We start from the raw sequence: 13,718 nt of genomic DNA on the forward strand, positions 1-13,718 counted from the left end.
CAGGCTCCCAAGGTGCGGTGATGCTCTATCTCGTAAACTTGCCAGCGAATACCTGGGAATGTATTTTAGTCACCTTCTTTAAACTATACATATAAATTTTATACATTTTCTGCATGCAAATATATTTCACGATTTAAATATTTAAAGTAATGAGCTAGGTCACCCCCAGGGGCTGTTCTAACACTTTGATTTTGAAATTTATAAAAGTCTTGCTTGAAAAGTTGAAAATCAACAGAATTATATGACAGAATCCTGGCCTTTCAAATCCTGAGGTTGTGTCCTGAGTTACCACCTGGCTACCTCATTTTACAAATGAGGCAAGTGAGCTCCAGAAAGGTGAGGCAACTTTTTCAAAGTCACACAGCACCTGAGTGGTAGAATAGGAACATGGGAAGAGGTCCAGTGACCCACAAAACAGGGCTGCATGCAAGTCCTCCTGCTAGGCACTGTATTTATGGTGAACATTCATTCTGGATTTTCTCAAAGCACTTCTAACTTTTCACATTCTGTCCCATTGTCAAACCTTATGATCTGCTTTTCTTTAAAATTAGCAGACTTTATATTTTTGATTCACATAATAATAATGACCTTCCTGGGTGTGTTGATTCCACATCAGTTCTATACTGCAGACGCTCTCCATGGCCTTTCCTACTATTGGAATGTAGGGCTCTGCTCAGCCCCAGAGACATCTGTCATGGGCCAGTCGCCTTCCATCCCCATGCTCCCACTGTATTTCCAGGAGCTCCTGAGATTCTTATCAACCTTAACATCCTTTCTACCAAAAACTTCCTCCTGCAGCTCCTTGGGGGAAAAGGAGGAACTGATTGTTCCAAGTTTTCTTGTGGCCTCCTGGTTTTCTCCACTGGGAGAGGTGGCTATGGGGGTGGAGTTGGCAGGGGAAACAAAGGAGAGAAAAGAAGGGAAAAAACAGGAGCTGTTTCCAATGAGGTCGTAGGCCATGACCTAACTAATTCCACAGCGATGAAGTCAATTGATCTGCCACCTGCACACCCCAGAACAGTCTGTACTCTGGCCTTGCCTTCCCTCCATTGTTTGATGGGATACATTTTCATGAAGCCTGATGGAAGAAGAACCCTTCCCACCTCTCACCTCTACCACTACTTCTACTATTCACCCTGCTTCTCCCTAGGGGCAGGCTCCTGGGGCTCCAGCCCTACCTCACGCAGGGTCTAAAATGTTTAGGCACATGGTAAGCCCTGAAGGAAGCTCTCCTTCTCCCTGGACTCCCAAGAAGGTAGTGTCAAAAGGAGAGCTCAGGTCATTTTACATACAAGTGAACAGAGGCCCCAGACAAGACAGGGCCAAGTTCATTGTCACCCAGTTAGAGGCAGTGATAAGACCAAAGCAGTGGGGGTCTGGCTCCCAGACCACTGTGTGTCCTGCTGTGCTGCACTGGTGCCCTGGTGTTGTGACATCTGGGGCTGCCCTCCTCCTCACTCATCCTGGCCCTTAAAGCCTGCCTCTGGCTTGCAAGGTGAACAAACACTTGCAAAATATTTCTGGCATCCACCTGGAATTCGTTCCCATTTTAACCTGGCTGCTTTTGCAGAACAACTTGCCTTATTCAAGATGAGGTGGTATTTACTGGAGTGATATCACCCTGTCCAGGCCAGGTCCTCACACTTACAGGCTTGGAAACTCTGTCTCATTGGTTTCCCCCACCATTGGCCATGCTTGAGAAGGCTGACTTGTGCTAATAAAGTCCTCAGGAAACCAATGTAGAAAGCCAGAGTACTTGTTTATTAATGTAAACAAGAGCTGTAATTCTCCATTGTACTAATTCATGTAGCTCTAACCAGCTGCTTCTCTCCCGAAGGCAATCTATGTAGAAAGTCACACTGTCAGGCAGCCGCTTGGTGAATGCAGACTCAGAACAAGGGAGCTGGTCATAGGTTTGAACGGGCTCTCCAGTGGCCTTCCTTTGACTGCTGACCAGCCCCTTCCTGGCTGGCCCATCCTTGCTTTAGCTGGATCAATACACTCAGCAGTTCTGGTGGCCCTGAGAGCCACTGAATCTCTTGGAAGAAACTTTGCCTCTTTCTGCTCTGCCCATTATGTGCTGATTTTATAACTCCACTCTCAGGGAAATCTCATTTCCCACATTTCAAAGTCCTTTGTGGGAAGACAGTCCCATCTGATTCAGCTGTTGAGACACCTATGATTATATCCACCTGCTCTTTTATTATCTGTCCTATACATCTTCCTGTTGTCCACAAGAGTATCCCAAAAGACCTAATGAAATACCTCATAAAATCATGTTACTTTTCTATTCAGAAGCTATCAAGGCAATTAATCATTTTTGCAACTGAGTGATGGAGAATCATTATAATCTTCTCTCTACTTTTGTATATGTATAAGTTCTTTGAAATTTTTAAACACTAGAGGAAAGACCATTCATGGCTTCTCAGTATCCTATAAAGCCTAAACTTCTTAAGCTGGACCTGGGCCCTCCTCCAACTGGCCTGTCAATATTTTCATGTATTACTGTCCTCCAATCCCTAAAAACACCACCCCTTCTCCAGAGCTATCTCCACACAAATATCTTTTGCAACTTCCTGCCTCTGTGCCTTAGCTTATTCTGCTCTTCAAAGTTCACCTTAAGTGCTGCCTCCTCCAAGAAGCCTCCCATGACCCTCCCCCACTGACAGTGCTTCCTTTTCCTCCCCCTCACAGTTTTCTGCCTGCACCAGCCAATGGCCTGTCATCATGATTTATGTTCAATATGGTCTTCTCTCCACATACATTATTAGCTCTTCAGTTTGGGGATTGTGCTTTATCATGCATGCCTGGGAACAGATGCGCCCTTTATGATTATGAGGACAGATTATAATCTTCAAATCACCCATCCCACTGCCATCCTCAATTAAGTCTGGTTTGGGATTTGAGTACATGGTCCCTATACCTAGCACACCTAGCACAGAGTCATGCATGTAAGAAGTGCCCCCCCAAAATTTTAACTGAATGATTCTTTATCAATTTCATGATACACCAGCTATATAGCATTGCATGAGTCACATGGCCTTAAATTTTCATTCACTCGTTGAGAGGATTGTACAATATCAGTGGTCTCAATCACGTGCATCAATCAACTGGGGAGTATGTTAAAATGCAGCTGCCCAGGCCCCAGCCCCAGGGAGTCTGATTCAGGCCAGGCATCTGCATTTTAAGACCACCAGGTGATTCCAATGCAAGTCGTGGTCTTCAGGCCGTATTTTAAGGAACACTGGCCCCAAAGGCCCCTGAGTCTGATGTGCCACCATTCTGTGTCCACTCGTGACCAAGTCAGACACTGGTCTGGTCTCAACAAGGACCTCCTGCTTGCAGACCCTCTCTGGACTCAATCTGCATTTGTTTCCCTCCTTGTTTCCTCAAGTGTGTGGCTGTGGCCTGGCACAGTCAGGCTTCTTCTTCAAGAACCAGGAGTACATCTGCACCCAGGACTACCAGCAACTCTATGGTACCCGCTGCGATAGCTGCCGGGACTTCATCACCGGTGAAGTCATCTCCGCCCTGGGCCGCACCTACCACCCCAAGTGCTTCGTGTGCAGCATGTGCAGGTGAGCGAGTGGCCAGGGGAAGCAGGGATTCTCTGCCTGAGCCCCCAGGGAAGGGAATAAATAGTCTTTCCCAGGTAATTCTGGGGCCTCTAGGGCTTTGTGCTGGACACTTGGATTTTTAGAATCTCATGGGTGGAAGGATCCAACAGGCCAGTGGTTTTCAAACCTTTTAATAGCTGAACCCTTTCTGTCAAATGTGATCTAATGTAAAACACTAGTTTGTCCTTCAATGAAGGCATAGTGAGGTCCTGAGCGCCCACACTCAGCCTCCCATTTCCCATCAAAAGGCCCAAAGGAATCACTGAGTACTTTGGCCTCTCAGTACTCAATTTGGAAACCATGCATCTGGCTCAGGCTTCCACACCTCAGCCACAGTGCTGCAGGTATATCTGTAGCCATCCTCCATGACCCTGGCAAGTGGCCCACTTCTCTAAGCCTCAGCTTCTTCATCAGTAAAATGGACACCAAAACCATTCCAGCCTCATTGGGTTTTCATGAAGATCAATGAGATAATGCACCCAAAGACCTTAGCTCAGTAACTGGTACATAACTGTGTCTGCTCCTGTTCTTTTTTCATTATCACAATGATAATCATCTAGCCTCTCCGAATACCTGACAGGTGAAAGAAAGCTCACCCCTTCCTTCCTTTGTACCCCCAGCATCACTTATTAACTTAGCAAATGTACATTGGGGTTCCCTGTATGCCAAGTACCACATTAAGGAGATAAAAAATAAACAAAACCTCAACCCTGACCACAAATACATTAAAGTATAATGGGCTCTCTGATTAAGTCATAAGTAAAACACTATTAGAATATACATATGCATTTTTTAATTGGGAAAGGAATTTATAGATTTTTCTCCCCATAAAATAACCACCTGTTAGTTATCAATTAGAGTTTCTGATTGAGACCAGTGACGCAGTGTGTAAGAAGTGGAATTCATTCATTCATCCATCTCTTAAAATCTGGGCCCTGGGTTCAGAGTTCCCAGATCCACAAGAGGTTAGCACAGGAGGGTCCACACAGTATAAAATTTTCTCAAGCCCCATAGAGATGTGGTGCCTCCCCAAGGTGATGCTGTGTCCTTTTACCACGAGTCAGTGCCTGAACACTGATCCGATTGCTGCTCCCCAAACTCTTGTCCCCAGCACACCCTCCATTGTCCCACGCTGCTAATACAAGGGCAGTGGAGCCACTGGCAGCCTATGTCCGGGTTATGCTCAGGGTCTGTGTCACAGGTGTCCCAAACTTCACATTTAAGAGTAGTTGAATTGTGGGGTGGACAGTGTGGGGATGCAGGATGCAGTCTATATTTAGTTAGGGAGGCTGGCCATGTACCAGCTTGGGACCTCTGAGCTGTGGGATTCAAACTGCACAGATGCAGAGGAAGGGAGGAAGAGGTTATTTGTGGGCCTCTAAACTTCCTGGATGGTGAAAGGAAGAAATTTTGGTAAGTTTGGGAGTTGAATGAGTTCTCTTAGATATACAGGGATAAATCAAGTTGAGATGGAAAAAGTCCTTCCAGGAAGAAGGAACAGCTCTAGGAGGAGCTACTAACCACTTCATCCAACTGATGAGAAATGGAAGCTCAACTGAGTGTTGTGATTCTTCCAGTGTTAAAATCATGTAAATAACCCAAATGGGCCTCCAGTTCTGGTCCTGGCCCTAATTGAGTGGTTAGTCAGCCTGGCCCCATGAATGGTGCTTGAATTTATCTAGTCCTCTAGAAGGCAAGCTGTATGTGTTACAAAGAGCTCTGAGCACATGTGTTGTCAGGGCACCAGTAGACACAGAATCCCTCTAGAGAAGAGGTATTGAATTTCTCCCTCATCCCCCTTGCAGGAAGCCTTTCCCCATTGGAGACAAAGTGACCTTCAGCGGGAAGGAATGTGTGTGTCAGACGTGCTCCCAGTCCATGACCAGCAGTAAGCCCATCAAGATCCGAGGACCAAGCCGTGAGTCCTCCCCACTGGGTACCTCCTTGTCTTTGGGCACTGTCTCCCAGGGCTTCCCTGTCCCAGCTCCGATAATGGCCCCTGCAGGCCTGGAGGGAAGTGGAGGAGGTTCCCACCCCGGAGGACTTCTGAATCATGGCCCAGTTGGCATATGGCCCAGACTGACGAGCTTCCCTAAGCACAAATGCAGGGAGAGCAGCTGCCTGACTATAAACAGTGATGACCTGTGCCATTGGGTGGGGCTTTCTGGGATGAGCTGGGCTCCTGATCTTATCTCCCCTCTGGATCCACACTCCCAAGGGCACCCCAACAGACATGACCAAGTGTTTTGCCCCCAGTGGCTATTTTTACAAACCCCAGTACAAAAGAATGCTTAAACATGTCTTACAAAAGAGAACATATGAAAGCAAACCACAGGGCTGTGCTAGTGTCTCTTAGAGTGTGTTCTGTGGGCCACTGCATCAGCTCCACTGCAGAACTGGTAAAAATATAGATTTCCAGGCCCACTGTGGACTTATGGGAATGGAACCTAGCAATCTTCATTCTTAATAAGCTTCCTGGGTGATTCATTCACTGTTCCTAAGATTGAGGATCACTATTTAGGGGCGAGGGGGACATCTGCCATGCTATAGGACATATTATGTTTTATCACTAAACCATAGCTTTAGGAGGAAACTGAGGATCAAGAGTATACCTTGGAACAGTCATTCTAATTTGTGGAATGTCCATTCTGCTCAAGTGTGTCTGGCAGTAAGATTTCTAAATCCCTGTTCCCAGACCCCCTTGTCAGGCTGCTGACATGCACACATGGACTGGGCCCCCTGGGTCTCAGTAAACCACACTGGGCTCCAGTGTTCTTTCATGCTACATGATACCCGCTGGCCTTGCCGGCAGAATCAATGAAACCCATTAGCCTCCTGTGCTGCATCACCGTGCCGGTGCGGGGGGGCTATCAGCCACAGCACCAGCAGAGTCAGCATGGTAGGCTGCATCCTGCTGAAGTGGGTGAGCATGCAACACCCCAAGTCAACAGGGTTTGGCTCCCAGGGGCTCCATTAGAGTCCTTCCAGGGCGGAGAGCTGGGGAGAAAGACCATGGGGAGGCTCCTTCCTTCACCCTTCCTTCCTTTCACTCAAATCGGATCTGTGTGTGGAATGTACAGCTCTTCCTTTGATGTCCTTGGTGATGCTCAAAACAGTTTGCTGCTCTGAGCAGGTTTTCATGTCAAGGTGGCTGTGTGCACACACTATAACTCCTTGAAAGCATCATGCAGAATGACAGCAAGGCTAGGATGCTGGGATGCAGGACCATGGCCCTGTGACTGATGCTGCTGAGGTGCCTGGAGACCAGTGGAACCACCTGTGAGGCAGTAGAGAGGAGGAAGCTGGGAATCAGTAGCCTGCCAATCTTCTGCATGATGCAAAGCAGCTATGTAGCCACCCTGAGGCCCAGTTTAACCAGCTTTGTAGAAAGCAAATGTATTAGTATACAGGAATCAGACTAGCATACATCATAGTGTGTAAAATGCTCTTTAAATGTAAAGTGAGGTATGCTGTTGACTTGGAGGTTTAATCTAGACAGTACATCAAAAGAGAACTGAGAAGAAGGTTCCAGAATGTATCATTATTTCTCTCGGTTTGTTGTGTTTCACTGTGTGCATCAGATCTCAGACAGGTGGGAGATTCCTCAGCTGAGTGTGGGGGTCTTGCATGTGACTGTGTCCTTGGGGACAGGCTACTCAGTGTCTCCACCATAATTCTGCAAATGGGGAGGTAGAGGAAGGTGAGGAAGAATGGATAATGGGAAGCAAATGAGCATAAGGACAGTACTCCGGGGGGAGTACCCAGGACTACAGCTCATCTTATTGCTCAAGAAGTAAAGACATCAAATCTGTGGATCTACAGAGCACATATTTCATAGAAAGATTTTCTGCCCGAAGGTCGTCACTGTCCCTGCTGCAAATTACTAGAGGGAATGTTGGAAGGACTGCTGAGTTCCCAAAGGAAAGAGCGGACCAAAACCAGGTTCTAGAGAGTGCTGAGGAAGGTATCATGAAAAAGAAAAAAGTAGAAAAAATGTGTATTTTTGATCTACAGGAATGTGAAGTTTTATCTCTGGAGGGTGAATAAAGACTTTCTGGAAAAGCAGGAGTAGTATCTACTCAAAAGAGGTCAAGAATAATACTCAGGAACTGTTAAGAGAAAAAATCATGTAACTTCCCACAGGAAGAAATGTTTCCTCACAGATTTCACTGACAAGAATCAGCAGCAGTAGCAGTTGCACCACCATAGTCACCATCACCATCACAACCATCACCACCATCACTACCTACACAATCATTACCACCATCACCTTCACCACCACCACCACCATCACAGCCATCATTATCCACAATTATCACCACCATCATCATCACAACCATCACCAGCATCATTACCAATACCATCACTACCACCATCACCATAACCATCACCACCATCATCACAACAGTGACACCATCACCATCACAGCCATCACCACCATCACCATGACAACCATCGCCAGCATCACTACCAATACCATCACTACCACCATCACTACCACCATCACCATCACAACCAGTGACACCATCACAGCCATCACCATCACTACCAATACCATCACTGCCACCATAACCTTCACCACCACCACAACCATCACAGCCATCATTATCCGCCACAACTATCACCACCATCACCACCACTATCACCAGCACCATCTCCACTGCTAACATTGATTGACTGTTACTATTGTCAGGCAATACACTAAATTTTCTATATATAATATCTCATTTAATCATTACAACTCTATTAGGGAGATAAGAGGAATTATTTTATAAATGACAAAAATGAGGCTCAAAAAGCATAAATGACTTGCCCGAAGTCACACAGATAGTAAGTAATAGAACTGGGATGTGAGCCCAGGCAGCCTGGCCCTGGAGCCTATTCCCTTAACACCCTCTACCAAAGACATGATTTGCTAATTGGGAAGGAGTCTGTCCTTGGATTAGTTGCCTAAAGCAAGGTGGGGAGCTTGCTATGGCTCACAAAGCCCACTCATTTTTGCTGATCTAAGTGAAATGAATGAAGCAGTTAAAACAAAACTAAAAATGCCTGGGGTCTTTAGAGACTTCAATAAACTGAGAAATTTGAGAGGAATAGGTGGAGACCTCATACCTTCTGCCAGCTGAAGGTTATAATTTTGGAATAGAGGGAAACATATGAGGAGTGGACAGCTGGCTCTGCAGAAACCAACTAGGGACAGGGCTTGGTTATGACATGAGACTTGTGGGCTCCTGGATGGGGTACCTTAGGCTCTGCCAGTGCCCAAGAGTGGGAGGAGGAAGGAAAGGGGAAAACGGTTCTGATAAATATGAAGCCAGAACAATGGAGGATCAGCAATTCAACATGAAAAGAGAAACCACATGGAAAAGGTGTCCCAGAGTCCTCAGGGGGGGTCAGCAGGCCTTCCCTACTACAGGGATATTGCTTCTGGCCTCAGACCAGAGATTGGAGAATGCAGAGAATATGGGTTAAAAACATGAGAAAGTGAAATAATAATGACAGCAACCACATATTGGGCATATAAGCACTGTGTTAAGTCCTTATGTGCCTGATTTCAGTTCATTTTCACACCAAGTTATAAGGAAAATATACAGATGAGGAAGCTAGGGGAGCTGGGATTCCCCCCTCTGCCAGCCTCTTACCCCTCACTCTAAACACTCAACCCAACCTCTAACCACTACATTATACTACCTCCTACATTTTAACTCAAGGTGCTAGGTTCATCCCAGATAGATCACTACAGCTTAGGGAGATGGGACTTGTTACTAGAATGTGGCCATGAGAGAGTACATCTCTTCAAATGAGTTTATTGGAGAGATAGAGAATTGTGTTGTTGGCCGATAATATGCTTGTGGAATCCACAAGTGAATCTGATCCGTGGATGACCATTTCAAGCAAGGAGAAGCCCAGTGTAAGAAATGAAGAATAAGAGAGAAACTGTAGTTGCCTTTAAATATTTGAAGGAAATGTCATGTAGGAAAAGAGGTAGATGATTCTTGGTTGCATAAAATAGTGCTGTCACAAGGAGTTGCGTCTCAGCTCCATATAAAGAAGGCAGTCCTGACAACCTTCTCATCCAAAGGCAAAGCAGACTTCCTCAAAAGGGGTTAGCTGCCCACCCTTGGAGGTGACTAAGCAGAGGATGGTGCCCACCTGTCAAGAATGCTGTAGAGCCCAGCTGGGCATGGCTTAGCGGTTGAGTATTGACCTAGGATCCAGGATTGCGGTTCAATTCCCTGTCAGGGCACATGCCCGGATTGCAGGCTCGGTCCCCAGTGGGGAGTGTGCAGGAGGCAGCCGGTCAATGACGACTCTCATCATTGATGTTTCTATCTCTCTCTCCCTCTCCCTTCCTCTCTCTGAAATCAATAAAGATATATTTAAAAAAGAAAGAAAGAAAAATACTAGAAACACATTTAAAAGAAAAAAGAATGCTATAGATTCCTGCATTGGGTGAAACTGTAACCAACTGCTCTATGAACTCTGAGCCCCTCTGGAATTATTTACCCTACTGGGGAGGCCCATGGAGACACGAGTGCAGTCTTTGTGACCTAGAAAGCTAGGCCAGACACCTGAACCCTCAGGTTTTATGCCAAGTGCAGGCAAGTCACTTCAGACTCCTGTCTATCTATAGAAGGGGAGGGGGTGCCTGACCTCTCTAAACTATTACATTCTGAAGCCTGTGATTATTAGAATGGGGGTTTGGGGTAGATTTCTCCCAGGAGAAAAGGAAGGAAAAATTAAACCCCAAATACTTTTCCTAGTCCCCATCTGGAAGCCTGGGACTTGAATCATCTTGCAATCAGAGACGTTCCTGCCCCCAGCCTGTGCTAAGAGATGTTAGAAAGGTGCTGAGTAGCCAAGAGGCAGGTACCATGGGAGCTGCCTCCTACAACACTTCCTCAGGGCCCAGGCCTCCCCACAGCCTGCAGGGGCACACCCCCTTCCTAGGCAGGCAGACTCATCATCTTCTGTCCCAGGACTGGCTCCCAGCTGGATTGAGGGCTTCCAGCCAGGCTCTCCCAGCGTGGTGTGCGCTTTCTTTCTCCCTATTGCTCCGAAGTGTGCATTTGTCTTGTGGCGCCAAAAGGGAGGCTTGTCCTCTGGTAAACTTTGCCCCGTAACCCTTTCCTCCTCCAGAGTGGGCCATCCGGTTGGCTAGGCCCCAATTCCCAGCATCTTCCAAGTACCTTGGACGCTGGCTCCATTTCCTGCCCCTCCCCAGACATTGGTTGACCAACAGGCAGCCACCAGGCCCCCCACATTCTGTGGCCCCAGTACACATTCCAGGGTGACAGGACAGAGAGTGAGGGCACCTTTCTGGTTTGGGACAGACTCATCAGACTTTTTAACCCTTGCTGCTTGGGGAGGCAAACGTTTGGTATCAAAGCACACTGGGGAGGGGGCGGGCATGGTAAATCCCATCCTCAGCCTGGGTACTGTAAGGCCCGCTCATTCATACTCATGCTGTGCACGGTGCTAGGTGAGAGAATAGACTGAAAGACAAAACACACACAGGGTCCTTGCCATTGAGCCGACAGCCTAAGGGTGAGAAAAAATAGATGCTAAGCTTATCCCCAGAGCAGTATTTCTCAGACTTCACTGCCGGCAGACTTGACTTTAGTACTTTAGACGTACTAAAATGCAGTACGTCTGGGCGGGGCCTGCGCTGCTGCCTGCGTGCAGGCTCCCAGGTGCTGCTGATGCTGCAGCTCCCCGGGTCATGGAGAGTAAGTACCATGAGCTTATGAGCTACTTGAGGACAGGCACAGCAGTGCAGGGTTCTCTTTGGATGAACAGTGGTCAGGATGACAAGCAGTCTGGAGGAACCCTGGGAGATCTTTGTCTCTCATGCTACTGTTGAGAGGCCAGGGCTCTGATGGCCTTTTCTCTCACCCAGTGAAGCTCTGGACAGGTGCCAGGGCCAGGGTGGGAGCTGCTGTGGGAAAACGTGTTCACAGACAGGTGTCCTTGACTTGGGCTGAGATTATGGCAGTGGTCAAGGGGACCGGGATGCTTTGCTCAGCAGCACCCTCTTGTGTTTTTACAGACTGCGCTGGATGCAAGGAGGAGATCAAACATGGCCAGTCGCTCCTGGCACTGGACAAACAGTGGCACGTCAGCTGTTTCAAATGCCAGACCTGCAGCGTCATCCTCACTGGGGAGTACATCAGCAAGTGGGTCTCTCTCCCCCTTCCACCTGGCTTCCGGGGCCTCCGCATCCTACCAGGCTGCCCCACCTGGCCCTCACCTGTATCTCTAGCAGCATCTCCCTTCATTTCCATCCAGTTACCACATTTCAGCCTCAAACAGCACCTCACCCACCCTTGGGCCCTCCCACTGTGTTTCCTTTGCCTGAGATGCTCTTCTCCCTCTTCACATGCTCCTTCCCTTCCCTCTGGTCTCAGGTCCCACCATCTCCTCAGAGGTGGCCTCATACCATCTCTTACCACCTCTGGTCCCCTGATACTGGCCCTCATAGTGCCCTGTTTGTTTCCTTCATCCAGGCTAACACCATTTTCAATTATATATTTATCCATGTTAACTTTTCAATAATGATAATACTAGCTACCATTTGAGTTTTTATTATGTGCAAGGAACATACTAACTGCTATGTATGGATTATCACATTACACCCCATAACTACCCTCATGAGGTATTTATTCCCATTTTAAAAGCTGTGGAAAGTGAGGCTCGGGGGAATAAGTAACTTGCTCCAGAGTAATGTTTAATGGCTGTCCTCACCAGGGTGGGGACTTTGGTTTATTCACTGCTGCCTTTAGCACAGTGCCCAACCCATAGTCAGTAATATAGTTATTGAATGAATTTAATAGAGATGAGAGGAGATGATTGATGGGCACACAGAGTTGTCAGGAGAGAGGGCCCAGCTCCTAGTGGCCTGCACACTGCTGCACCAGACAAGTCCCCCTTCCTGCTAGGCCTAGTGACCACATTTATATTCAAGTACCTAAAAGAGATTATGGCCATAGATGCTCACAGCTTTGATACTTTATGACCTTGGACACCTCCTAGGTACCACTCTGGGGTGCTGGGACCTAGCAAGCATGTAAAGTACAGTATATATGGTTTCTGCTGTCAAGAAAGTTGTCGTCTAATAGGGAGATAAGCTATACACATAAAGAATTATGACCCCGGAGGACATGTGATAGGGAGCTCAGGAGAAGTTTCATTCCTTAAGACCTTTTTGATTGTAAGTAACAGAAAACCCAACTCAAACTCACTTAAAAGCAAAAGCGGAAGTTTACTGACTCATAGGAATGGGAAGGCCAGAGGCATTTTAGCTTCTAGCATGGTGAATCCTGGGGCTTCAAGAGATGTCATCAGAATGTCAGAAGCCTCTCTCTCTCTCTCTCTCTCTCTCTCTCTCTCCACCCCCCTGCTTTCCTCTGTGTTGAATTTATCCTCAAGCAGACCCTCCCCAAGTGGCAAGATGATCACCAACTCTAAGCTTCCTTTCTATCAGCTTAGCAAGCCCAGCAGAGAGAGGGGCCTCTTTCCCAAGAACTCCAGCAAAAGTCCCATGGCTATTCTGACTTGGCCACCCTTGGGTCACACACCCATTCCTAATCACTGGCCAGGAAAATATTACCCCTAGAGGCAGAGGACAACCCTCTGTGACCCACAGTAACTGCAAGTGTGGTGGGGTGGTGACGTGACATACTGCTACTGGCAGAAGGAGAGATGGATGCTGGCCAGACAGCACTGATCTGTGTCAGAGGTCCAAGTGAAGGGCTGGGAATGTTCAGGGAAAGGAGGGATCACTTCTAACAGGCAGGAAGTGGAATCTGGAATCTGTGAGAGCTTCATGAAAGATGGCGGTATTTGAACTGAACCTTAGAAAGGGGAGTAAAATTTGAAGGAAAGCTTCTAGGCAGAATGCCCAGCCTGGGCAAGGGTAGGGAGGTGTGGGACACATCCATCCTATTTGCTGGATGTAGCTCAGACGTGTGCACAGGTGCAGCAGGGTCCAAGTCTGCAGAGGTGAACAGAGGCCGCATCACTGAGACCATACTGAATGCCATATTAGTAGGATTTTATCATTCTCCTCTGTGCTTGCCAAGTAAGGAGAGTCCTTAGTGA

At 47.4% G+C, this 13,718-nt stretch overlaps 1 protein-coding gene across 1 annotated transcript in view; it reads left to right on the plus strand.

Annotated features, from left to right (window-relative positions):
* Nucleotides 1–13,718, plus strand: part of ABLIM3 (actin binding LIM protein family member 3) — a 101,597-nt gene that overhangs the window by 41,465 nt on the left and 46,414 nt on the right. The window contains exons 4-6 of the mRNA XM_016210616.2: nt 3,395–3,578; nt 5,423–5,535; nt 11,668–11,794. Coding sequence (XP_016066102.1) covers nt 3,395–3,578; nt 5,423–5,535; nt 11,668–11,794 — 424 coding nt within the window. The remainder of the gene's footprint in view (nt 1–3,394; nt 3,579–5,422; nt 5,536–11,667; nt 11,795–13,718) is intronic.

This window comes from Miniopterus natalensis, chromosome 4 (assembly GCF_054644295.1).
Source record: "Miniopterus natalensis isolate mMinNat1 chromosome 4, mMinNat1.hap1, whole genome shotgun sequence".
NCBI lineage: Eukaryota > Metazoa > Chordata > Mammalia > Chiroptera > Miniopteridae > Miniopterus > Miniopterus natalensis.